This window comes from Pongo abelii, chromosome 2, assembly GCF_028885655.2.
Source record: "Pongo abelii isolate AG06213 chromosome 2, NHGRI_mPonAbe1-v2.0_pri, whole genome shotgun sequence".
Classification (NCBI taxonomy): domain Eukaryota; kingdom Metazoa; phylum Chordata; class Mammalia; order Primates; family Hominidae; genus Pongo; species Pongo abelii.
Window position 1 is genome coordinate 193,698,533 of NC_085928.1, and position 27,919 is coordinate 193,726,451.

Here is a 27,919-nt window from a genome sequence, read left to right on the forward strand (position 1 = left end):
ACTTGGGAGGCTGAGGCAGGAGAATCGCTTGAACCCGGGAGGCGGAGGCTGCAGTGAGCCAAGATCATGCCACTGCACTCCAGCCTGGCAACAGAGGGAGACTGTGTCTCAAAAAAAAAAAAAAAAAACCCACAAAAAACAAAACACCATTTACATTTATTATGTGTTGATAAAAACATTAAATACATAAAAATTTGGTAACATGTATGTAAAGTATAAAAAAAAAAAGTGAACTTCCTAAACCCACCACTCAGCTCCCGTAGTAAATCTTTATACAGTGAGAAGGGATTGAAGGGGAGCAGAAGATCCCCGAAGACCAGCTGGGAGGCTATTCATAGTCTTGGGCAGACAGATTACAGGGTCTTGGGTAGGGTGGTAGAGTTACAATGAAAGAGAATGTTGGCCTCAAGAGATATTTAGATGGAAAACTGGACTTGGATTGTCACTAGCTAGTGTGACTGAGATAAGTCTCACGCCTTCCCTGCCTCAGTTTCTTCATCTGTAAAATGGGCTAGCAATAACTATTGTTATTTGTATACCCAGCACTTAGCACATGGGTTGGCACAAAGATGGCACACACAAACATCATAGTTACTATTGTGATTAATAGGGAAGCTCATACATGCCGGCAGAATGAATATTCTGTCAAACTTGGGGTTGAAATTCGCCATCTTCTGGGGCAGGAAAATGATGGACGACGGTGCCTTTGCGAGAATCGACGCCCACACTGCCCAGGAAGTGGCCTCGCGGGCCGGGGTCGCAGCCTGGACCAGCCCCGCCCCGCCCCGCCCTCATCCCTGCGAGCTCCGCCCCGAGGCCGCGCGCGCCGCCGCGCGCGCCCCGACGCGCCCGGCTGCTGACGTGCGGTGCGGAACGGGCCGGGCAGGCTCCACCGCGCCGTGTGCTTCCGCAGGTTGCGGGGGTCGCTGGGGCCTCGTGGCGGGGCAGCTCCGCGGGGCTTCGCCCGCTCTCTCACCTCGCCTTGCTCTCCCGCGGCGGCCGGCGGGGCCCGCGCTGCAGCCGGAGACCCGGAGAAAGGGTGAGTGTTGGCGCGCGCAGGAAGGGACCGGCCGGGAGCGCGCCCCGCTCTCCGGGGCATTGTTTGGGCGGGGGCGGCGCGGGCACGTGCGCGCCCCTCCCCCATCGGCCGGCAGCGCGGCGGCGGGACCCGTTGAGGCCCCGGGGCCGAGGGGAGGCTCCCAGGTGCGGGCCGGGTAGCCGCAGAAGCGGGATTCTGGAATTGGAACGTGAGTTGGGGGCTTCCTCTTCAGCGGGGCGCTGCGCTGAGGGGATGCGGGTCCCCGAGCCACAGCGGCCGGAGCTTTTAGGATGTTAAGCTCTTGGCCTTGGAGGCAAGATTTGGCCCCAGCACCAGAAAGTCGTGGGTTTACCGAAAGGATCTTGGAATGCCCCTCCAACCTGTCGCCATCCCCACCGGCCCTCCCTGGGATAGAGGGGAGGGATCAGAGAGGCTTTGGGGGTCCAGGAATGGGGCCGGGGCCAACGCGCCGGAGCTGCGGGCAGTGCGGGGCGGAGTGGAAGCCTCGGAAAGTGAGGACTCCTGCAGGAAAGGCTGGCTTGAAGGGCTGTGGCCAGACTGCAGAAGACAATGAGGTTCTCTCCATCATGAATGTGATTATGTTAAGAAATAGAAACCAGAGGAAGAGAAATGCCATCAGCAATCTTACAGGCCTGACACATCATTTTTTTTAGTTTGATGTTCGCTAGTATTTTCATCTAAGCATTCAACAGTTACAGAGTTGACCCACGTTTTCTATTCGCTTTTCTCGCTCACATGTAAGAAATGCGATATAATATTACATAGTATTCAGCAATATCATTTCCCCTTTCTTAATGAGTAGAGGGTATTCAGCGTAGAAAAATTTAAAAATACAAGCAAAGCCAGAGAAAAATGCCCGCAGTTTTACGGTCTAGAGATACTACCCTTGGATGTATATTCCTGTTTGTGTATACTCTTGAAAAGATAGGGCAGGTGATGCCCTGATTAGGAGTTTAGTTTTCCCGGGAAGCCTTTGAAGGTTTTGAGAAGGCGAGTAGCATGATCCGACTGCTATGTAGAGGAAGAGGGCTGGGGAGGAACCTACGAGGTCAGTTACTGTGCTCTTTGCAGTAGCTTGGACTAGGCCCATGGCAGGGAGATGGGGAAGTATAAACAGATTTTTAAATGTTTTAAGGTAGAATGAACAAGACTTGGATTGGTGAGGGAATGGTGGGAATCTTTGCTTTTTTGATTTTTGTTTTGAGCAACTGAGTAGATGGTGGTGCTGTTTACTGAGATGAAGAATGGAAGAGAGAAATTTGAGGTGTGAAAAACGAATTCTATTTTAGATGTATTAAATTTTAGATGTATGTTAGTTATGAAGTCGGTGTGTTGAGACAGTTGGATGTAGAGGGCTGGAACTCAAGGAAGAGAGAGGCTAGAGCTAGAGATAAAAATCTGGGAGTGGCTGGGCGCGGTGCTCACACCTGAAATCCCAGCACTTTGGGAGGCCGAGGCGGGTCGCTTGAGCCCAGAAATTCTAGACCAGCCTTGGCTACAAGGCAGGAATGACCCCGTCTCTTAAAAGAAAAAAAAATTGGGAGCGATCAGTACGTAAATGATATTCAAAGGTATGGTGCTGTGTGAGATCACTGAGGGGAAAGAGTGTAGAGAAGTGAAAAGGGCTCAGACACTCAAATACCTCTAGGTCTGGTAGAGGAAGAAGGTTGAGGAAAGGACACAGGAAACAGCAAGTGAGGTAGGAGAAAAAGCTGGTATCATGGCAGCCAAAAGAGGTGTTTCTGGAAGATGTTGAATTGGTCCTTTTATCAGGGCTTCTGAGATGTTCATTAAGGTTGTCAATCGGATTTGGCAACACGGAGGTTATTGGTTTTGGTCATTGGTCTTCCTGTCCATAGTTCTGGAAGTGGGAGGTGGGAACCAGATTAGAATAGTTTAATGGGATGTGAGGAAATGAAACTAATGAGTGCAAATTAGAAAAAAAGTGCCCCATTTCCATCTGCCCCAAAACTAAACTTGATCGATGAAAAATGGTGTCTTGTGTTTTTTTTCATTTATCGATTACTAGTATGTTTGAACTTTTTTTCACATTTATTGGCTATTTGTGAATTTCTTTTCCTGTTCTCTGGCATCTTTTGTTATTTCCTAATTGATTGTCAAAAGTTCTTTAGATATTAGAAATAGGTAGCTTGACATACAGCATGCAGAGTTCTCCCCACATGTTTCTCAGTTTCAAATGCTTCATGTTCATTCAATGGATGCATGATAGTTTGCTGTGGGTTATTTTTAATTATAAAATCCATAGGAAGAGGAGAACTAACATTTAGGTTGTTGATCTCTGAGTGCAGCCCACATATGATGTACATTACCCTGTATTTTCTTAGGATAGATTCTCAGAAATAGTTGGTCCTGTCCTCTTCTCATCAACCACGGATTTTTATTTGAATGTTCATTGCCACGTTCTTGGATTGTTCCCCATCTCCCTGCCTTTGCTCCTGCTCTGCTTTCAGTCTGTTTTCTATCGTGATACCTAGTAGACGGTGGGAGTTGATGCAGTTTTCTCACAGAAAACAAGACTTATGAAGCAGATTTTTTCTTTTTTCTTTTTTTTTTTTTTTTTTTGAGACAGAATCACAGTCTGTTGCCCAGGCCTGTAATCCCAGCTACTCGTGAGGCTGAGGCAGGGGAATTGCTTGAACCCGGGAGGTGGAGGTTGCAGTGAGTGGAGATCGCACCACTGCACTCCAGCCTGGGCGACAGAGGGAGACTTCGTCTCAAAAAAAAAAAAAAAAAGGCAGATACAAAAAGCCACGGGCTGTATGATTTTATTTATACTAAATGTCCAGAAACAGGCAAGTTTATTCACACAAAAAGTAGTTGCCAGGGGGATGAAGGGAGAGGAGAATTGAGAGTGACAATTAAGAGGTAAGCGGTTGCTTTTTGGAGTGATGAAAACATTATGGAATTAGATAGTGGTGATTGTTGTGCAACTTTGTGAATATACTGAAATCCACTGAATTGCACACTTTTAACTGGTGTGTGTGTATGTGTGTGTGTGTGTGTGTATATATATATATATATTTTTTTTTTTTTTTTTTTTTTGAGAAGGAGTCTTGCTCTGTCATCCAGGCTGGAGTGCAGTGGTGCGATCTCAGCTCACTGCAAGCTCCGCCTCCCGGGTTCACGCCTTTTCCTGCCTCAGCCTCCTGGGTAGCTGGGACTACAGGCACCCACCACCACGCCTGGCTAATTTTTTTTGCTTTGTATTTTTTATTAGAGACGGGGTTTCACCATGTTAGCCAGGATGATCTCGATCTTCTGACCTCATGATCTGCCTGCGTTGGCCTCCCAAAGTGCTGGGATTACAGGCTTGAGCCACCGCGCCCGGCCGGTCAATATATATGTTTTTTGAGACAGGGTCTGTCTCTGTCGCCCAGGCTGGAGTGCAGTGATGCAACTATAGGTCATTGCAGCCTTGAACTCCTGGGCTCAAGCGATCCTCCCACCTCAGCCTACCAAGTAGTTGGGACTACAGGTACACACCACCATGCCCAGCTGATTTTTTTCTTTTTCTTTTTCAGTAGAGAGAAGGTCTCTGTATGTTTTCCAGGTCGGTCTTAAACTCCTGGGTTCAAGCAGTCCTCCTGCTTTGGCCTCCCAAAGTGCTGGGATTACAGGCACATGAGCCACCACGCCTGGCCTAAAACAGTACCTTTTAAGTTAAGTGAATTATATTTCAATTAAAAAAGTATATCCACACTCTCAAATAAATTAAAACTTAAAAACAAAATACATAACAGTCGCCAGTAGAAGCACTGCAGGTAAAGTTCAAGCCCCTCCCCACTGCATTCTCCTCACCCTCAGCTTTCATTACAACCACTTAACAGGTTCCCCCACAGCTCGCTCCTCAGACAAGCAGGATAAACAGCCCTTGCCTAGAACTAGTTCTACCTCTCCATGTCTGCAGTCATCAAAGTTTACATGCCTGAACATCTCACAGTTACTTTCCAGTGGGCTCATATTTCACCTCTACCTTCTCCGCTTACCGAAATGCTCTTCATCTTTCAAGAATCAAATTCCGACTCATCCATGAAGTGAATTCCAGCCTTTGAAAGCTTTTTTTCCCCCCTAACTACCACAAAACAGATGATATGGAAACAGTCTGCATCAGGCCAGGCGCGGTGGCTCATACCTGTTGTCCCAGCACTTTGGGAGGCCAGGGCGGGTGGATCATTTGAGGTCAAGCATTCGAGACCCGCCTGGCCAACACGGAGAAACCCCGTCTCTACTAAAAATACAAAAATGAGCCGGGTGTGGTGGTGCGTGCCTGTAACCCCAGCTACTTGGGAGGCTGAGGCTGGAGAATCGCTTGAACACGGGAGGCAGAGGTTGCAGTGAGCCAAGATTGTGCCATTGCACTCCAGCCTGGGTGACAGAGTGAGACACTGTCTCAAAAAATTAAAAAAAAAAAAAAAAAAGAATTTACCTTAAAAATCTCAAAACCCTTAAACATCCCCCATACCTCATTCTTCCAGAAAAAGTATGTTGAACTGGTGGGGTAAAGGAATGGTAAAAGTGGCCGGGCGCTGTGGCTCACGCCTATAATCTCAGCACTTTGGGAGGCCGAGGCGGGTGGATCACCTGAGGTCAGGAGTTCGAGACCAGACTGACCAATATGGTGAAACCCTGTCTCTACTAAAAATACAAAAAAATTAGTCAGACGTGGTGGCGTGTGCCTGTAGTCCCAGCTACTCGGAGGCTGAGACAGGAGAATTTCTTGAACCCGGGAGGCGGAGGTTGCAATGAGCCGAGATTGCGCCACTGCACTCCAGCCTGGCTGACAGCAAGACTCTCTCAAAAAAAAAAAAAAAGGGAATGATAAAAGTTACCTAAAGTCAGCTCTCCAGGTGCATTAATGGATAGAAGCAGTGGCATGGATAATTTAGAAGAGCTGTTTTATCCTACAGTCTTCTGTGTGCTAGTTTGCAAGGTTGTAGACAGAGTACTGGCCAGAATGGATTCTGGGGGCTGACCATATTAGCAAATTGTGTAGTCTTAAAGCCGTTTTATTTATAGGAAAGTTGGTGTTTTTGACCTGGAAATATATAAGACTGAAATAATGAGACAGTGTTTTTAGAGCTCAGCTGTCTTTTGCTCAGCTCTTTACATGTCGTTAGAAACGTCCCACATCACGTCAGTCCTAATTACCAGATCTCTCAGCTTCTTGCCATTCAGGTCCAGTATAAAATTGTGATTATTTTTACGTAAAAGACCTGTTTTTGTTTTGGATGCCAGATGAGTTAAAGAAAAAGTGATATGTTAGCCAACAAATGGGAACATATTCAAAAGGTTTTGTGTGTCAGACCTGACTTAGAATAATTAGCATAGCATTTTTTTGTCGGTACTAACTCTGGTGAAAATCGTAACAGAATCTTCTGTCTCCTAGAGTTCCCTTGGTCTGAGTCTTTCCTTTAATAGAGGTTGGTGCAAAAGTAGTTGTGGTTTTTACTTTTGCGCCAACCTAATAGATAACTTCTCGTTGCTTCTGTTATAAAATGAGCATAATTTTGGAAAGACGATCAGGTGTATTTTATTTTTTCAGTTCTTTGTATCAATGGGAGGTGACAGTGTTATAAGTAATGGTTAAATGGAGAAATTTTAATTGACATTGAAATATACATTTTGATTTCTTTGGTAGGGCTTCTGCATGCCTAATGATTTTCTCAGTATAATATTAAAATGGATATATATTCTTAGAGTGTACATTGAACAGTCTCTGCGAGGAGTGGATGTTGTTGGGGTGAAGCTGCTGCCGTATTTAGTTTTCAAAATAGAATTCAGGAAACGGATCATATGTATTTGGATTACTGAAAGTCAGTTTCATTAAAATGTTCCTAAAGGGGCCAGGCGTGGTGGCTCACGCTTGTAATCCCAGCACTTTGGGAGGCCGAGGCAGGCGGATCACCTGAGGTCAGGAGTTCAAGACCAGCCTGGCCAACATGGCAAAACCCTCTCTCTACTAAAAAAAAAAAAAAAAAAAAAAAAACCAAGCGTGGTGGTGGGTGCCTGTAGTCCCAGCTACTCAGGAGGCTGAGGCAGGAGAATCACTCGAACCTGGGAGGCAGAGGTTGCAGTGAGCCCATATTGCGCCACTGCAATCCAGCTTGGGCAACAGAGTGAGACTCCATCTCAAAAAAAAAAAAAGCTTCCTAAAGCTTCAACAGTAGACTTGTGTAGTACAAATCCCCTTCATTCTGGATCTCCCCACTTTGGTTTTAGGATTTAGCCTTTGTTCGTTCTGCTTGTTTCTTTTTCTGTTGCTGGCAATAAAACTTTCCAGTTATGATGCCTTATGCTTTTAATACCCTGCTGGATTGGATTTGTATGTGTATTTGCAATGAAAGCTTGTCTGCCATTTTCCTCTGATGGTGACTTTTGACCACATTTCCATAGGTTTGGAGATACTGTGTTCTCATTGTTGTTAGTTTTTAAATAGTCTGTTACTTTAGTTTTAATTTCTTCTTTGAGTCATGAGTTATTAGAAGAGTGTCTTATTTTCCGTATCATGGTGAGCTAATATTAATTTTTATGAAGATCAGAATGTGGCTGTAATATTTCTACATTTTGCAGTAATTGAGACTTTCTTCATATCTTATTATATGATTTACATTTTATGAGCTTTTTTTTTTTTGAGACAGAGTCTCACTGTGTTGCCCAGGCTGGAGTGCAGTGGCGTGATTTTGGCTCACTGCAACCTCCACCTCCTGGGTTCAAGCAGTTCTCCTGCCTCAGCCTCCCAAGTAGCTGGGATTACAGGTATCCACAACCATGCCCAGCTAATTTTTGTATTTTTAGTAGAGACGGGGTTTTACCACATTGGCCAGGCTGGTTTCAAACTCCTGTCCTCAAGTGATCCACCCGCCTCGGACTCCCAAAATGCTGGGATTACAGGCATGAGCCACTGCGTCCGACCTTAATGAACTTTTATAGATATTTTTAAAAGATTTTTTTCTGTTGGGTTCAGAGTTGTGTGTATTTGTTAAATCTGGCTTGTTAATTACCAGATATATATCTATATCATCTTTTTTGTTTGTTGTGTTTGTTTTGTTTGAGACAGGGTCTGGCTCTTGTCACCCAGGCTGGAGGTGCAACGGTGCGATCTCAGCTTACTGCAGGCTTCATCTCCTGGCCTCAAGCAATCCTCCTGCCTCAACTGCTCAAGTAGCTGGGAGTACAGGTGCTCACCACTACTCCTAACTAATTTTTGTATTGTTTGTAGAGATGGGGTTTCACTGTGTTGCCCAGGCTGGTCTTGAACTCCTGAGCTCAAGCGAGTCACCTGCCTCAACTTCCCAAAGTGCTGGGATTACAAGCGTGAGACACCACGCCTGGCCTATCATCTGTATTTTTATAAATTGTCTTAATCTTTTAAATTTTATATAGAGATGTGTGATTTCTTAAACTTTCCTTTTTCTGTTTGAGTGTGTGTATTTTGATATTATATTGTTGGATGTATAGTTTAAGATGTATTTTTGTGATTGTGCCTTTAAATAATAACATCATCTTTATCATGTTTTTTTGTCTTGAATTCTATTATTAATATTGCCTTGCTTACTGTCTTTTTGTTTGCATGTGTCTGTGTATAATAACTTTGTACATTCTTTTAAACATTTAGCTAGAGAGCCTTTGAAGATGTAGCAATATCAACAAATAGATTAATGATGAAAACTAATGTAAGGTAGTAGTTATGTTCCCTGTGGGCATTTATATTTTGGCAGATATTTTGGTTAATCCTTCATTTATGGCTGGGCGCGGTGGCTCACGCTTATAATCCCAGCACCTTGGGAGGCCGGGGCAGGTGTATCACAAGGTGAGGAGATCGAGACCAACCATCCTGGCTAACATGGTGGAACTCCATCTTTACTAAAAATACAAAAAAATTAGGCGGGCATGGTGGCGGGCGCCTGTAGTCCCAACTACTCGGGAGGCTGAGGCAGGAGAATGGCATGAACCTGGGAGGCGGAGCTTGCAGTGAGCCAAGATCGCGCCACTGCACTGTAGTCTGGGTGACAGAGCAAGACTGTTTCAAAAAAAAAAAAAAAATTCCTTCATTTATTTATCCAGATAGTAATATTGAGCGCTTCCAGGAACTTTGGAGGGAGAAGGTAGGGAGAGCTGTGTTGGATGGGGCACGGTCAAGGAAGGCCCCTGATAAGGTGGAGATTTCAGCTGGAATCTGATAAAGCTAACCTAAGGAAAGAGCATTCCAGGTAGAAGGAACCATAATTCCAAAAGCTCAAAGGAAAATTGGGAGTATATTTGAGGGATAGAAAACCAACCTGTCTGGATCTTAAAGATTAAGGATGGAGAGGGAAACGGTGCAGTTCACATCTCTTAGGTCATGTTAAGGAATGAAAATTTGTTCTAAATGTTATGAGAAGCTATTTGAAGGATTCAAGCAGGGGATGACATGATCAGAGAAATAGTCTTACAGTCCTTTTCTAAAGTGAGGTATAGTTTACAGACAGTGAAATACAGATTTTGCGTGTACAGTTGGGTGTTTTTGCAGTTGCGTATACATACCCATCTAACCTACACTCTCATTAAGATTAGTGGAGCAGTGTGGGAGGCCAAGACGGGCAGATCACCTGAGATCGGGAGTTCGAGACCAGCATGACCAACATGGAGAAACCCTGTTTCTACTAAAAATACAAAATTAGCCCGGCGTGGTGGCGCATACTTGTAATCCCAGCTACCTGGGAGGCTGAGGCAGGAGAATCGCTTGAACCCGGGAGGCGGAGGTTGCTGCAAGCCGAGATTGTGCCATTGCACTCCAGCCTGGACAGCAAGAGGGAAACTCTGTCTCAAAAAAAAAAAAAAAAAAGGTTAGGTGGAGCATCAGTAACGTCTTAAGCACCAACATGATGCCACAGTGGAAAATTTCACACCTGACCTTGTGACTGGTCACAGTTAAAACATAGTCAAAACTTTGTTATGTTTTGAATTATTTAAAATATTGTATAAAATTACCTTCAGGCTCTGTGTGTAAGATATTTATGAAGCATAAATGAATTTCATGTTTAGATTTGGGTTCCTTCCCAAAGATATCTTATTATATATATGCAAATATTCCAAAATCCAAAACAGTATGAAATCTGAAACAATTCTGGTCCCAGGCATTTTGGGTAAGGAATACTCAACCTGAATAAAATATTTCTAAGAAAAAGCCTTCATTCCTCTTCCCAGTCAGTCCCTAACACCAGCACCCCCAACTATGATTCTCATTTCTTTCACTATAGATTAATTTGCCTGTTCTAGAACTTAAGTGGGATAATTTAGCTTGTACTCTTGTGTTTGCCTTCTTTGGCTTGCCATAATCATTTTGAGGTTCATTTCTGTTGTTTCCTGCATCAAGAGTTCATTGAGTATACCACGATTTGTTCGTCTATTCTTCTGGTTTGGATTTTTGAGACATTTTTGAAATATCATTGGCTAATGGAAAATGGATTATAGAGTCTTATTCAGATATTTAATAAAGGAACACTGGTTGTCTTGTTTACAAAGGAGAATATATTTTGTTTTAAGACTGTAGAAAGGACAGGGCCAGGAACTATAAAATCATTATCAGCATCTTAGGAATGCCTGTCTGTATGGAAGCAGATAGAAAATGATTGTACTATTCCTCTTCCCCACCTTTTTTTTTTTTTTTTTTTTTTTTTACGAAGTCTCACTCTGTCACCCAGGGTGGAGTACAGTGGCGCAATCTCGGATCACTGCAACCTCCGCCTCCTGGGTTCAAGCAGTTCTCCTGCCCTGAGTAGCTGGGATTACAGGCGCATGCTACCATGCCCAGCTAATTTTTTGTATTTTTGGTAGAGACGGGGTTTCACCGTGTTGGTCAGGCCGGTCTCGAACTCCTGACCTCGTGATCCACCTGCCTTGGCCTCCCAAAGTGCTGAGATTATAGGCGTGAGCCACCATGCCCAGCCTTCCCCTCCCCACCTTTAAACCAGATGGGAAGTCTTGAGTGAGAGCCCAAAGTTCAGTGGTTCTGATACTCAAATGATGTGAGGCGCATAGAATTATTGAGATGATACCTCATATGATATATGGCAAATCTTTCGTGTCTAATTTATCAGATTTTACTCCTTTCTCCTCAAGAATTGGCCACTTTTTTTTTTTTTTTTTGAGACGGAGTCTTGCTCTGTCACCAGGCTGGAGTGCAGTGCACGATCTCTGCTCACTGCCACCTCTGCCTCCTGGGTTCAAGCAGTTCTCCTGACTCAGCCTCCCGAGTAGCTGGGACTACAGGCACGCGCCACCACGTCCAGTTAATTTTTGTATTTTTAGTAGAGAAGGGATTTCACCATGTTGTTGGCCACATCTTATATGTGTTTGCAAAACAGAATGGTAGAGTCCTGGGACAAGCTTCTAGGGTTGCACATCTTCCCTGACTCGAGAGCTAAGACTTCGAATTTCCAGTGACTGTACATTACATCATCTTTATGGTTTTTATTATACAATTTTCTTTTCAAAATTATTTTTCTCTTGGGGTTTATTTTAAAGTAGAAAACATTAAATGTTTTGTTTGGGGCCAGGGGTGGAGGCTTACAAATCTCAGCTCTTTGGAAGGCCAAGGCCAGAGGATCTCTTGAGGCCAGGAGTTCAAGACCACTCTGAGCAACAATTTGAGACCCCCCCCCCCCGTCTCTTCAAAAAATAAAAAGATTAGCAGGTATGGGCACACACCTGTAGTCCCAGCTACTCGGGAGGCTGAGGCAGGAGGATCACTTGAGCCCAGGATTCCAAGGTTGCAGTGAGCTATGCTTGTGCCACTGTACTCCAGTCTGGATGGCAGAGTAAGACTCTGTCTCTAAAAAAATTATTTTTGGCCGGGCGCAGTTGCTCACACCTGTAACCCCAGCACCCTGGGAGGCCGAGGTGGGCGGATCACAAGGTCAGAGATTGGAGACCAGCCTGGCCAACATAGTGAAATCCCGTCTCTTCTAAAAATAAAAAAATTAGCTGAGAGTGGTGGCACACACCAGTAATCCCAGCTACTCAGACAGTTGAGGCAGGAGAATAGCTTGAACCCAGGAGGCAGAGGTTGCAGTGAGCCAAGATCGTGCCATTGCAATCCAGCCTGGGTGACAAAAGTGAGACTGTGTCTCAAAAAAAAAAAAAAGTTTGGTTTTCTTTTTGGTTTCTAACCTTTGTCAAAAACTCAGACTTGGTTGTTATTTGAATGGAAATGATATGTTTTAATTGATAGCATTTACTTCTATAAAGCTTTGTTTTCTTGTGTTACTTATGGAAAAAATCATTTATTTTCTATATTTAAATTGACAGCATTTACTCTTTTTTTTTGAGATAAAGTTTCTGTCACCCAGGCTGGTGTGCAGTGGCGTGATCTTGACTCACTGCAACCTCTGCCTCCTCGCAGGTTCAGGAGATTCTCGTGCCTCAGCCTCCTGAGTAGCTGGGACTATAGGCATGCACTACCATGGCCAGCTAATTTTTGTGTTTTTAGTAGAGATGGGGTTTCACCATGTTGGCCAGGTGGGTTTCAAGCTCCTAACCTCAAGTGATCCACCCGCCTTGGCCTTCCAAAGTGCTGAGATTACAGGCCTGAGCCTCTGCATCTTGCCCACATTTACAGTTTATAATGAGGCTGTTTTAATGAGACAAAATTTTTTTTTTTTTTTTTGAGACAGAGTCTCGCTCTGTCGCCCAGGCTGGAGTGCAGTGGCGCGATCTCGGCCTCACTGTAAGCTCTGCCTCCTGGGTTCATGCCATTCTCCTGCCTCAGCCTCCTGAGTAGCTGGGACTACAGGTGCCCGCCACCACGCCAGGCTAATTTTTTGTATTTTTTTTTTTAGTAGAGACAGGGTTTCCCCATGTTAGCCAGGATGGTCTTGATCTTCTGACCTCGTGATCCGCCCGCCTCAGCCTCCCAAAGTGCTGGGATTACAGGCATGAGCCACCGCACCCGACCCGAGATAAAAAGTTTGAATTGGAGAAATGGATGACGGTAGTCTTATTTTAGTCGCAGCATTACATTTATTTCCATATTCAGTTTTTGTCTCAGAGTATAGAGAAAATTCTTTCTCACAGTCAAATTGTATATGGTAACAGATTTTTTTCCTAACAGTTCGTAGTACCATCTCAGTATTTTCAATTTCAGCTGATTCAGAAACTAAAGAGGATTAGCTGGACATTTTGTTTCAAAGTTGAATTGACCATATCTAACAACCGCTTATGTTTCTTTTCATAAAATCTACAAGTCAGACAAGAAGAGTCCAGAAGGTAATATTATCATTGGTCATTTGTTACACATTCTATTCACTTATTTGTTATATCACCATAAGAGCATGCCTCAGCAGATGTGCCTAGTCTTAGCTAGCTAGCATTTACTTGCATGTGACATGTACACATTACACATTATTATTCTTGTGAGACAGAAGCAGACCTGGATTATTTTTAAATGCCCAATACAGAGCTAAATCCTCTTAAAATGTGTTCATAAGAAGCTCAAATATATGCCCAAATGTGACAAGAAAAGCTTTATTCTAAAGGCTGCATAAAAAATGAATTATCTTGGCAGCACAAATGAAGTCATTGTTGGTTTCTTCCTTTCTGCCCACCCCCTCCCCAAATTCCTCTCTTTTCTCTTCCTAGTCTTCCAGTTTTACACCAAAAGTCAAAGAGAGGGTTTTTTTTAAGTCCCTCAAGTGAGGATAAAATAAAAATAACCTTTGTTCAAGGATCCCCAGCCGTTTTAGGGGGAGCCACCGTTATTCTTGAGATTACTTGGGAGGTAGGATAAGAATATACAGATTATGAAGTCTGTAGAATGGATAAGTGAAGATGTTGCTGGAGAGGGACTCATCTTTGTAGATAATCTCCTATGACTCTTGGCAAACTGTGGAAGACAGGTGCCTGCTGAGGAAGTAGTATGGTACAAGGACAAGTTTAGGTATCTGCTGGGCTGTATCCACCTCTGATTCTAGGTTTATGTGTAATTAGGTGTTTTTAGATTCCTATCTGCATTAAGGAAGAATAAATTAAGTTTATTTTTTTTTTTAAGGTTGTCTTTTTTATGTAACAGCCCAAGATGTTCTGAGGCTGTCTAAAATTAATTGCAGACCAAATGGAGAAGGCTGAAGAAAGAAGACCGTACTTTTACTTTTTAAAAGCTTTAAACAGCCGGGCACAGTGGCTCATGCCTGTAATCCCAGCACTTTGAGAGGCCAAGGCGGGTGGATCACGAGGTCAGAAGATTGAGACCATCCTGGCTAACACGGTGAAACTCTGTCTCTACTAAAAATACAAAAAAAAAAATTAGCCGGGTGTGGTGGAGGGCACCTGTAGTCCCAGCTACTCGGGAGGCTGATGCAGGAGAATGTCGTGAACCTGGGAGGTGGAGCTTGCGGTGAGCCGAGATCACGCCACTGCACTCTAGCCTGGGAGACAGAGCAAGACTCCGTCTCCAAAAAAAAAAAAAAAAAATGCTTTAAACATAGAACATAATAGTTGGGTTCTGGGCCTGTCCAAAAATAGTCATTTATATTCTGAATTATAGCAGGTAACAGATGAATATGAACAAACATTAAATGGCTTGATTCATGATGTTTATAAATGCTGGGGGGTTTTAGAATATTTTTAAGGTTAGTGATATAACAGCAGATAACAGCTGTAGGAAAAGTGTTCTCTCAGATGTGGGACTTCCATATGTAACATTACATAATGAGCCACTCTCCTAGCTGAATCAAGTGAGTCTGTTTTTGAGATGGGTGAAAGAACTGGACTAAGAGCTGAGGGACTTTTAAATTGTATTTTTTGTTTGTTTGTTTGTTTGTTTGCGATGGAGTCTTGCTTTGTCACCCAGGCTGGAGTGCAATGGCACGATCTCGGCTCACTGCAGCCTCCACTTCCCGGGTTCAAGTGATTCTCCTGCCTCAGCCTCCTGAGTAGCTGGGATTACAGGCTCACGTGGCCACGCCTGGCTAATTTTTGTATTTTTAGTAGAGACGGAGTTTCACCATGTTGGCTAGGCTGGTCTCGAACTCCTGACCTCATGATCCGTCTACCTTGCCCTCCCAAAGTGCTGAGATTACAGGCATGAGCCACTGTGCCCGGCCTAAATTGTTATTTTTGTTTTAACTTTGAGTGAATACAAAATGAGTATTTTTGAGTTAGCATTTTATGTTCTTTTATTTTTTATTTTATTTATTTTTTTATTTTTTGAGACAGAGTCTCACCCTGTCTCCCAGGCTGGAGTGCAGTGGTACAATCTCGGCTTACTGCAGCCTGCCTCCTGGGTTCAAGCGATTCTCATGCCTCAGCCTCTCGAGTAGCTGGGATTACCGGCATGAGCCACCATGCCCAGCTAATTTTTTTGTATTTTTAGTAGAGATGAGGTTTCACCATGTTGGCCAGCCTGGTCTCGAACTCCGGACCTCAGGTGATCCACCTGCCTGAGCCTTCTAGAGTGCTGGGATTACAGGCCTGAGTTACCGCACCCGGCCTAATTTTATTTTAAAACATATTGTTACCTCAGTAATTCTGCCTCTGGCTAGGGAATCTTCCTTAGTGGTAGAGCAGAGGTTTGGAAATCAGAGAGCTATTCTGGTCTCTTTCATAGATTAACACTGTAAGGGATAATCTAACCACCCTGGACCTGTTTCCTTATCTTAATCAATAGATCCAGGCTGCGAAGAAAGGGAGCCACCAGCCTCAAGTAGTCATTGAGCCTTAGGATTGTGGCTAATACTAATACAAATTTTTTTTTTTTTTTTTTTTTTTTTTGAGAGTTTCGCTCTTGTTGCCGAGGCTGGAGTGCAGTTGTGTGATCTTGGCTCACTGCAACCTCTGCCTCCTGGGTTCAAGCGATTCTTCTGCCTTAGCCTCACAAGTGGCTGGGATTACAGGAGCCCGCCACCACGCCCAGCTAATTTTTATATTTTTAGTGGAGACGGGGTTTCACCATGTTGGCCAGGCTGGTCTGGAACTCCTGACCTCAAATGATCTGTCTGCCTCAGCCTCCTAACGTGCTGTGATTACAGGCGTGAGCCACCATGCCCAGCCGCTAATACAAATTAAGATGTCCTGTAAGTGTAAAATACACACCAGATTTTAAAAACTTGGTAAAAATATAACGTAAAATCTAATTGCTGATTTATTTATATCAATTACATTGTTGAGGTGATAATATTTTAGATATATTGGTTAGGTAAAATATATTGTTAAAATTAGTTTCACCCATTTCACTTTCCTTTTTCAAATGTTGCTGCAGCTGGACACAGTGGCTCACACCTGTAATCCCAGAACTTTGGGAGGCCAAGGCAGGCGGATCATGAGGTCAGGAGTTTGAGACTAGCCTGGCCAACAAGGTGAAACCTTGTCTATACAGAAATTACAGAAATTAGCTGGGTGTGGTGGTGCATGCCTGTAATCTTAGCTACTCAGGAGGCTGAGGCAGGAGAATTGCTTGAACCCAGGAGGCGGAGGTTGCAGTGAGCCGAGATTGCGCCACTGCACTCCAGCCTGGGCAATAGAGTGAGACTCCGTCTCAATCAGTCAATCAATCAATCAGTAAGAAACCTGGCAGCTAGAAAATTTAAATTCTGTATGTGGCTCATGTTATATTTTTATTGGACAGCACTGGTTTGGATATTTCTGAAACTGACTCATGAAATATGTATCATTGCTTAATGAAGCACTTTGAAAGAGGAGCACTATCCAATAAACTCGTGCAGTGATGTGAATGTTTCGTATCTACACTGAGCAATGTAGTTGCTACTAGCCACGGTGGCTCTCGAGCACTAATTTTTTTGAGACGGAGTATTGCTCTGTTGCCCAGACTGGAGTGCAGTGGCACGATCTCGGCTCACTGCAACCGCTGCCTTCCGGGTTCAGGCAGTTCTCCTGCCTCAGCTTCTGAGTAGCTGGGACTACAGGTGCCCACCACTATGCCTGGCTAATTTTTGTAGTTTTAGTAGAGACGGGGTTTCACCATGCTGGCCAGGCTGGTCTCGAACTCCTGACCTCGTGGTCCATCCACCTCTGCTTCCCAAAGTGCTGGGATTACAGGCATGAGCGACCACGCCCAGCCCAGAATTTTAAATTTTTTTAAATTTTAATTTAAACAGCCACATAAGACTAGTGGCTAATGTACTGGGACAGTGAAGATCTGGAGGATTTATGGGATTTTTTTTTTAATGGGATTATTTTATTCAAAGACTTGTGTATGTGGGACTTGTTTACCGTATTGCAGACTTGTTAATTAGTTTAATATAAGTCTATAGATTGTGTTTATTGTAATAATGATCAGTAATAGTGATACCTGCTAAGTACCAGAGAAAGGATCTGTATAATCAATTATTTATTGAGCCTTTAACTATGTTGCTTATATTTTCTAATATGCTGAATGCTTAGTGCATTCTAAGACACTGTGTGGGCTAACCATGTTTTCATCAAAGTCTGGTTCCTTTTTTTCCCTTATGAGGGCTCTTCTGTGAAAGCCAGGCTCCTTTTGAAAAGTCTGAACAATGTGCTACTTTGTTCAAGGATTTTTCTCTTGAAAGGGAAACCCATGCTTGTTAACAGATGATTGTGATTTTTTTTTTTTCGTGGAAACTTTTAAACTTAGGCTTTTGACCTTAAAAGAAATATGTATATGTGTGTATGTACACATACACACAGACTTGCAAGTACCAGTATTATGTAATATTTATTTATTTTGTTTGTACACACACATTTGTAAGTACTGTTATGCAGTGTTACTTACTACAACCCAACTATTTAACTTAACAATTAAAAATTATTAATTTATCCTTGCTTCACAGTGAAGAACTGAATGTCATCATGTCTGGAATCAAGCGAACCGTCAAAGAAACCGACCCTGATTACGAGGATGTATCTGTGGCCCTTCCAAATAAGCGGCATAAAGCAATTGAGAATTCAGGTAGAAATCCTGCCTTAGGAAATTATTTCTTTATTGACATATGCCTCTGCTAGAAAACTTATAGGAACTAGAATGAAATGAATTTCCACTGTTGTGTATAATTTGAAGGGGTTTGTGAGAGAGATTAGCTAAGGGATCTCTTTAATAGTAATACACCATGTTTGCTGTAAAAAGTGGAAGAAGATCTGGCAGGAACATGATCAAGCAGACGGTGAAAGCGAGACAAACTGAGTTTTAGTGATCACTGTATGTTAGGTGTGATCATAAAGTCTATGATATGTATAAAGGTGTGCTATAATCGTGAGATGGTCATAGGTGGTACATGGATTAAGGTTTTTAATTTTAATAGGTAACATTTTAATGTGTATAGAAAAAAGAATGATCTCATCAAACTTGTAGTTTCATAGCTACAAGAATAAAGCTAAAATTATTTTTAAATGCTTAATTGTGTTAATTAAATGTGTCATATGGTTCTCAGATGTGGGTAGGTATCTTGAAGGCATATGAATGGTAGAAGATTAGGAAACATTGATCTAGTTCAACACCTGTACTTAGCTAATGGTAGGTAAATTAAGGTTCAGAGACATCAGATTACTTACCTAACATCGTATATGTAGTTGAAGAGCAAATCATCAACTGGTTGTCTATTGTTCCTCAGAATGTCTTAAGCAAGCTTAAAAAAATTGCTAAATTTACTTTTTTTTTTTTTTTTGGAAACGGAGTCTTGCTCTGTCCCCCAGGCTGGAGTGCAGTGGCGTGATCTCAGCTCACTGCGAGCTCTGCCTCCTGAGTTCACGCCATTCTCCTGCCTCAGCCTCCCAAGTAGCTGGGACTACAGGTGCCCGCCACCACGCCTGGCTAATATTTTGTATTTTTAGTAGAGACGGGGTTTCACCGTGTTAGCCGGGATGGTCTCGATCTCCTGACCTCGTGATCCGCCCGCCTCGACCTCCCAAAGTGCTGGGATTACAGTCGTGAGGCACCGCACCTGGCAACACTAGATTTACATTATTAAAACAAATTATTACCGAACTTCATTAATGTTTATTTAAATAATCTACGTAAGTTAATACTTTTAGCAGGGTAAAGAAGGCGTCAGTCATAGCTCAGATGTTGCAGTTCCGCATAGGATCTGTAGAATGAAAGTGGTGAAGAAAATCCCTGTTTCTGTAAGAGCAGTGAAGTCCTCCATATCCCCAGAAGATCTGTATGAAGGAAAATTGTTAAATCCAATCCCAAATAATGAAAACATTTCATTGCAACTTTCCCTCCTCATTCAGCTCTAATTTTAGAGGAAATACCATTTCCTTTCAGTAACAAGCCAAATAAATGTTAGAGTGTTATGTAACTTAATTCATTACCCAAGAGCTTCACGTGGCATAACTTTTTAAAATAATAACAAGAATAGGGAAAAGTGATTGTTTTAATAACACGGTAACTTCAGTTTAAATTGAATGTAAGTTCCAAAATACCCCCATTCAAGCAGGGGCAGTTTTTTGTCTGTTACTGAGTGACAATCTGCTATTCTTTTTCTTCGTGTCCATGCTCTACCTAATGCTAACCTTCCCCCCCCCCCAGAATTTTTCTCAAAGTAGATTTAGTGGGATGCTTCTCTTTGCATGTTACTTTGTTTTGTTTGTGTCTTTTTTTTTTTTCACTCTGTCACCCAGGCTGGAGTGCAGTGGCACGATCTCAGCTTACTGCCACCTCTGCCTCCCAAATTCAAGCGATTCTCCTGCCTCAGCCTCCCAAGTAGCTGGGATTACAGGTGCCCCCCCACTAAGCCCAGCTAATTTGTGTATTTTTGGTAAAGACGGGGTTTCACCATGTTGTCCAGGCTGGTCTCAAACTCCTGACCTCAGGTGATCCACCTATCTGGGCCTCCTAGAGTGCTGGGATTACGGGTGTGAGCCACCGTGCCCGGCCCCTAGTATTGTATTTTATAGCTATTTCCCTCCCCGCAGGATCCAGTCCAGGACATACAGGGCATTTAGCTGTCATATCTCTTTAGTCTCTCTCAGTCTCCTCAACCCTTTCCTTGTCTTTCTTTCTTGTCTTTAATATTTAAATAGCATAGGCCAATAATTTTATAGAATGTCTTTCAGTTTGAGTTCGTCTAATCTTTCCTTGTGAGTAGATTCAGCATTTTTGACAGGAATACCATAGAATGGTGTCTTTTTAGGGCATGGTACTAGAAAGTACACGAGATCACTTTACACCAATATTAGTGATTTCAGTTTTTAATCACTTGTTTAAGGTGATGTCCACTAGGTTTCTCCACTTTGGAGTTACTATTTCTTGGATTTCTTTTGTTGCTTGCTGACTTAAATAAAGACAGTCACTGATTAATTAGACCTTGGATGTATTTTATGTTCTTTGTACAGCTCGAGATGCTGCTGTGCAGAAGATTGAGACTATTATCAAAGAACAGTTTGCTCTTGAAATGAAGAATAAGGAACATGAAATTGAAGTCATTGACCAGGTATAATGATGATAAATTGAAATAAACACCAAAGCTGTTGAAAAAAATGTATACATGGTTGAAAAATAATCTATTGAGATGGAGTCACAGTTAGCTTTATCCTCCTCTTTGCTTTTTTTTTTTTTTTTTTTAATAGCTTTCTTGTTTTGGGGAGAGAAAAATGGTATTTTTTAAATAATGCAATTGCAGAAAGGATTGAAAAAATATTACCTGGAATTCCATTCAAAAAGATAATCTTCTGATAGCACAGCAGGGTGACTACAGTCAACAATAACTTATTGTACATTTAAAAATAATTAAAAGAGTAAAATTGGATTGTTTGTAACATAAAGAAAGGATAAATGCTTGAGGTAATGAGTATCCCATTTACCCTGATGTGATTATTATGCATTGTATGCCTCTATCAAAATATCTTACGTATCCCATAAACATGCACACACTGTACCCACAACAGTTAAAAATAAAAAGTGTTTTTAAAAAAGATAATCCCTCTTTGCTCTTGTGTTCAGTGTCTTTGTGGATTTTTCTCAGTGAATATACACATAAATGTACATATTCATTGCAACACTTTTGTCTTTCTCGTAAATCTTTGCGAATCTGATGGGTGGAAAAGGTCACTTTTATTTGTTTTTCTTTTGATTGTTAGAGAAGTTGAGCTTTTTTTTCAGTCATTCACGTTTCTTATTTTGTGAATTGTTTGTACATCTCTTTTATAATTGCCATTTTTTAAAGTAATGAGTTAACATTTGTTTTTAGCGACTGATTGAAGCAAGAAGGATGATGGATAAACTGCGTGCCTGCATTGTAGCAAACTACTATGCTTCTGCAGGTCTTCTAAAAGTTTCTGAGGTAAGCATTCCTCATACTCAGTCATTTTCCAGCCACTCATATTTGTTGTCTGAGGGGAAATTATGTCAATATGGAATCCCTTGCATCTGAAACATTTCTTTTTGTTTGTTTGTTTTTTGTTTTTTTTTTTGAGACGGAGTCTCGCTGTGTCACCCAAGCTGGAGTACAGTGGCACTTGGCTCACTGCAACCTCTGCCTCCCGAGTTCAGGTGATTTTCCTGCCTCAGCCTCCTGAGTAGCTGGGATTACAGGCGTGTGCCACCATGCCCAGCTCATTTTTGTATTTTTAGTAGAGACGAGGTTTCGCCATTTTGACCAGTCTGTTCTCGAACTCCTGACCTCAGGTGATCCACCCACCTTGGCCTCCCAAAGTGCTGGGATTACAAGCATGAGCCACCGTGCCTGGCCTGAAACACTTCTTACGTTGACCTTCAGAATCCAAGAAGCCTAGCCTACTTCCTGGGAATATACATAGACTATACATAGACTTATCAGTCATTGTGTTCAACCATAGTCCTTCAGTTGTGACTTTCCGCATTGTCAATAATCCTAAGTAATATTTTTTCCTTTTTTTTTTTTGTTTGTTTTTTTGAGACGGAGTTTCGCTCTTGTTGCCCAGGCTAGAGTGCAATGGCGTGATCTCGGCTCACCGCAACCTCTGCCTCCCAGGTTCAAGTGATTCTCCTGCCTCAGCCTCCCAAGTAGCTGGGATTACAGGCATGCGCCACCAAGCCTGGCTAATTTTTTTGTACTTTACTGGAGACAGGGTTTCTCCATGTTGGTCAGGCTGGTCTTGCACTCCCAACTTCACGTGATCCGCCTGCCTTGGCCTTCCAAAGTGCTGGGATTACAGGCGTGAGCCACCGGGCCCGGCCTTTCATTTTTACGTAATTCTTTTACTCCTAATTGTTAGCATTATGCTAGACTTTGCAGATACAAAGATGATTGAGACCTCATTGAACTGGCGCTAATGCCTCACTTGATTATGGCCCACTTTGGAGTAATTTATAAATTGATTGAGTTTTCTTTGACCTTTTAGTCTAGTGAATGGCAATGCCAATTTTTAGTTTCAGATTTACCCTGTTTAATGAGCCCTGAGTTCTCCTACTTTTTCTTTTCTTTCTTTGTTTTTTTAAAGAGACATGGTATGTGGCCAGGCTGGAGTGCAGTGGCTGTTCGCAAGCACGATCATAGCTTCACTGTAGCCTCCAACTCCTGGGCTCAAGCAGTCCCCCTGCCTCATCCTCCTGAGTAGCTAGGACTGCCGCTTTGTTTCTCTAGTTTTTTAAGATTTAAAATGGTCCTCCTGTCTTTTTCCCTCCATGATCTTGACTTTTCGAAGAAGCCAGGCCATTTACGAATAGCTCAGATTTTGGATTTATGTTTTCTTTGGATTACTTTTTCATCCTCTCTATTTTCTTGTAAACTGGAAGTCAAGTCTAAAGGCTTGGTTATTATATATATTATATATAGATTTGGGTTAAATATTTCTGGCAAGAATACTTCATAGTGATGCTGTGTATTTGATGTTCTAGCATATCAGCAGGCACCTAGTTCCAGGTTGTCCTGCTGGTGATACTAAGTTTGACCACTTGGTTAATGTGATCACCACTAGATTATTCCAATTATAAAGGAATGTTTTTTCCCAATTTAGTTTTTGACATGTAAATGAAAAATATCTGCTCTTTTATCCTAGTAATCTGTCTAAATTCAGGCATAGGGGTTAGGATTGACCTGAAATAGGAGTATTTCTTCCTATTTGATATTTTGATAGTTTCAGCATAATTTTCGTTTGTTTTTTTCTCTTTTTACTTTCTTTTTCCTAAGTGTTTTCAGCTGGAATTAGTCTCAGCTGAATCACCTCTGGAGCAGTGCTGGCTCACTGGGAACCAGGGAAGGGCTGGAGGGTAACAGTAAATGGTGCTTGTCATGTTTAGGCCTTCATGTTACCCTTCGTGCTCTAGAGACACCTGGTATTGGTGCTGTTCCTGATGCTGTCTTATAGAAACTAGAGCATTGTTTGAGTTGAATTTTAAACGGTAGACAGGTGCTTCTTTTAGTGTGGCACAGTTTCCCTGATGCATGTTAGAATCGTATTCATTTTCCTAGGGCTACCATAACAAATTACCTACCATAAGGTTCGTGATGTATAAGGACGGGTTTATTATCTCACTATTCTGAAGTCTAGAAGTCCAAAATCAAGGTGTCAACAGGGCAGTGCTCCCTCCGAAGGCTCCGGGGAAGAATCTTTCCTTGCCTCTTCCTAGCTTCTCGAGGTTGCTGCCAATCCTTAGTATTTCCCAGCTGTGATTTCTGCCTCTGTCATGATGTGGCTGTTTTCCCTGTGTGTGTGTCTTCTCTGTATGTCTCTGTCCATGTTTCCCTCTTCTTATAAGCGAGGAGGACTTCATTGACTTCACCTTAACTTGATTACATGAGTAATGATTCTATCTTTGAATTGTTAGCAGTTCTGATCTGTGCTATTTGATATTCTGGAAATATGCTGATTTTATCCTCTTATGTTTTGATTAGGATTTATTCAAGGATATTTAGGTATGCTTTTGTCTGGTGATCAACCATTTAATTATTTTTAGTTTTCAGTGGCAAAACATTTATAGCTCTGAAAAACCTTTATTATTGAAATTCAAGAACTTTGTTGCTTTGAAACACTAGCTTCTACCTCCTTTTTTCTCTCTAGAACCATTAGTTTAATAACACAGTTTTTAAAAGCTAGGCTTCCTAGGAACATAACTACAGTGTTATCACATAATAACAGAATACACTGTATTTTGTATGCAAGTAACTAAGACACAGAAAAATTCCACAGATGTCTGTACTGAACTGAAGGCAAACTTTATCATTCAAAAATATTCTCTATTACATTTTACTGCTCTGTGGGGACCATTTTATATATACAGCTTTTTATTTTTATTTTTATATTTCTTTCAGGGATATTTTATTTAGAGCAGTTGATATGTTTGTGTAAAGCAATGTGAGACTTTTAAAGTCAGATTTTATTTTCTGTGTTAACATGTATTATTTCTCATTTACCTCCGGAAGACCCTACATCTCTAGCTGTTAGTGTTAGAAACTTTACATAATTATTCATCATTCTAGTTTTTGTTTTGTTGGTTCAGGCTGTGCTAAGGGGTTGGGATATCATTTTATGGATGTGGGGAGATTTTGAAAGATTTTAAGCATGATCCTGTAATAGATAAGGTTTTGGAGAGATCAGATTTTTGCCTGCTTTTGATGGATTTGATTAAAAATTTATTTGCTTGCTTTCATTTTTTGTAGGGATCAAAGACATGTGATACAATGGTTTTTAATCATCCTGCTATCAAGAAATTTTTGGAATCACCATCTAGATCATCATCTCCTGCCAATCAGAGAGCAGAAACACCATCAGCCAATCATTCAGAAAGTGATTCTTTATCTCAGCACAATGACTTCTTATCTGACAAAGATAATAACAGCAATATGGATATAGAGGAAAGATTCTCAAACAACATGGAGCAGAGACCAAGCCGAAATACTGGAAGGGTATATAGATGGGTGGATGTGGGAGAGAGCCACAGGACAAGGGAACTAGTATTTACTAAAGTATGTGCTTGTTATCTCACTGAACTGTCACAGGAATCTTAGGAAATAGGTTTGTTTTCCTTTTATAATGGGGAAACCAAATTTTTTTTTTTTTGAGACAAGAGTTTCGCTCTGTTGCCCAGGCTGGAGTGCAGTGGCATGATCTCGGCTCACTGCAACCTCTGCCTCCCGGGTTCATGCCATTCTCCTGCTTCAGCCTCCTGAGTAGCTGGGACCACAGGCGCGTGCCACCACGCCCAGCTAATTTTTTTGTATTTTTAGTAGAGACGGGGTTTCACCGTGTTAGCCAGGATGGTCTCGATCTCCTGACCTCATGATCTTCCTGCCTCGGCCTCCCAAAGTGCTGGGATTACAGGCATGAGCCACTGTGCCCGGCAGGAAACCAAATCTTGATGTGGTTTTACTTGCCCAAAAGTGTCAGAACTGCGAATTAAACCTGAGTGTTTCTTTTTTTTTTCTGAGACGGAGTCTCGCTTTAAAACCCAGGCTGGAGTGCAGTGGCACAATCTCGGCTCACTGCCACCTCTGCCTCCCAGGTTCAAGCTGTTTTCCTGTCTCAACCTCCCAAGTAGCTGGGATTAGAGGCATGTGCTACCACGCCTGGCTAATTTTTTGTATTTTTAGTAGAAACGGGGTTTCACCATGTTGGCCAGACTGGTCTCGAACTCCTGACCTCGTGATCCGCCTGCCTCGGCCTCCCAAAGTGCTGGGATTACAGGCGTGAGCCACCACGCCCGACTTAAACCTGAGTGTTTCTGATTTTACAGCCTGGAGATTCTGCACAGCACAGCTCCTGGATGCTGTTTATGTAGGTGTGAAGGAAACCTTCCAGCTTGGCAGTTCTGTGGTCTTGCTCAAGGTCTTTCCACTCTGTCATGTTTATTCTCTCGAAAGCAGCCGCTCTTCAACGGTTTCCTCTGTGAGACTTTATATTCCAAGACGCTTTAGTACTTTAGTAGATGGAGGAAATTTGACAAATAAACAGAATTGAAAAACATTGCTCTTTGATCCTGCCAGTTTGTAATTTGAGCTCCCTTCTCAAGCTACTGTGAACTTCTTGAAAAATATGGCTATAGAGTCGTCATTGGATTAGAGCAGCGATTTTTCTCAGCCAGGTGTTCTGTGATACAGAAAATTTCCAAGTTACTTTCCACATACTTAGACGTCAAGGGTTTGATTTATTTTTGATAAAAATAAGTTTATATTTATTTTTCAGATTATAAATTCATATGTGTTTATTGTGTGAGAATTGTTAAATACAGAAAAGTAAAAAAGAATAGAAAAGTTCATTTGTGAGGCTGCCACCCCCAAAATCAGAACTCTTCACTGTTTGGATTTACCTTACCTTTCCAATATTATTCCTGAGCAAATATTACATGTGTTTTTCTTTTTTTTAGTTAAAAAGAATTTAGGAGGCTGGGCGCGGTGGCTCACGCCTGTAATCCCAGCACTTTGGGAGGCCAAGTGGGGGATCACCTGAGGTCAGGAGTTCGAGACCAGCTTGACTAACATGGTGAAACTCCGTTTCTACTAAAAATACAAAAATTACCCAGGCTCAGTGGCGGGTACCTGTAATCCCACCTACTCGAGAGGCTGAGGCAGGAGAATCGCTTGAACCCAGGAGGCGGAGGTTGCAATGAGCCGAGATCGCGCCATTGCATTCCAACCTGGTTGACAGAGCGAGACTCTTGTCTCAAAAAAAAAAAAAAAAAAAGAATTTAGGGCATAATGGTCATAGAAACTTAACATGTTTTATACAATACATGGTCATTTCTATATGTTTTTATATAGCAAACATTTAGCATTTACTATGTACCAGGCACTTATTTCTCATTGAACAGGTTTGAATACTACAAAAGGTTAAAAAGAGGGTAAATTCCATTGACCCCTTTCTCTCTTTCTATTCCCATTCCCAGAAGTAACCATTGTAATAGTTTTTTGTGTATCCTTCCAAATCCTATTTGGATATCCAAAGCAGATGTATATGACTATTAAAAACACACCGGGAGTTACAATATATAAACTTTGTATAAATTAAGGCAGCATTTATAGTAATTTTTTTAATGCTTTGAGAGGTGCTATGAAGCCAGAAAATTTTGTAATTTTTTAAAAAAACTTAGTTATTCCATTTATACTTTTTACGATTTTGTGGTTTCTGTCCTATTTAAAATTGTTCAAAATGAGAATGGATGTTGATTATGATTTTTTTCAGGATGCTTCTAGTGTTACTGGCTCCCATAAAACAGAACAGCGGAATGCTGATCTCACAGATGAGACTTCACGACTTTTTGTAAAGAAAACAATAGTAGTGGGCAATGTGTCCAAGTGAGTATCCAGTTGAATTTATTTTTATTTGTCCATTTATGTTAATATTTTGGCATTAATACTCTTATTATAGTATTACAGTAGGAAGCAGCCTCAGGGATTCTTTTTCCCAAGCCCTTAGTTATTTAAAAAGTAAACCACAGTCTAGAGACTTTATTAGGGTAATTTTGCTCCTTAGTGAGCAAAGTCAGAATTTGAATCTAGGTCTCCTGTTTTTCTTTTCCTTTTTTTGAGACAGAGTTTCGCTCTTGTTGTCCAGACCGGAGTGCAATGGCATGATCTTGGCTCACCGCAACCTCCCCCTCCCAGTTTCAAGCGATTCTCCACCCTTAGCCTCCCGAGTAGCTGGGATTACAGGCATATGCCACCACGCCTGGCTAATTTTGTATTTTTAGTAGAGACGGGGTTTCTCCATGTTGGTCAGGCTGGTCTCGAACTCCCGACCTCAGGTGATCCATCCGCCTTGGCCTCTCAAAGTGCTGGAATTACAGGTGTGAGCCACCGTGCCTGGCCTTTTTTTTTTTAAATCACTTTATTATTCTTTTTATACAAATAGCCACAGGGTCAGGGGACCTAGGTCTCCTATTTTTCATTTGGATATTATTTTCTCTGTACTGCCTCTATACTGTGCCATTCTGCCTTGCCTTGCACAATATCCACAAAGGATAAATAA

At 42.1% G+C, this 27,919-nt stretch overlaps 1 protein-coding gene across 13 annotated transcripts in view; it reads left to right on the plus strand.

Moving 5' to 3' along the window:
- The first annotated feature begins 908 nt into the window (after positions 1-908).
- The window catches only part of YEATS2 (YEATS domain containing 2), a 112,155-nt gene continuing 85,144 nt past the window's right edge, over positions 909-27,919 (plus strand). For 2 of the 13 annotated variants that reach the window (XM_054553060.2, XM_063722363.1), the window contains exons 1-7: positions 909-1,039; positions 8,139-8,258; positions 17,869-17,987; positions 20,372-20,469; positions 21,226-21,318; positions 24,616-24,861; positions 27,134-27,246. In XM_054553060.2, the coding sequence (XP_054409035.1) occupies positions 17,888-17,987; positions 20,372-20,469; positions 21,226-21,318; positions 24,616-24,861; positions 27,134-27,246 (650 nt within the window). In that variant the 5' untranslated portion in view covers positions 909-1,039; positions 8,139-8,258; positions 17,869-17,887. Of the gene's footprint in view, positions 1,040-1,142; positions 1,248-8,138; positions 8,259-13,183; positions 13,328-14,108; positions 14,325-16,362; positions 16,382-17,868; positions 17,988-20,371; positions 20,470-21,225; positions 21,319-24,615; positions 24,862-27,133; positions 27,247-27,919 lie in introns of those variants that run through there. The other 11 variants (XM_009239590.4, XM_063722364.1, XR_008524093.2 and 8 more) reach the window with 9 other exon arrangements.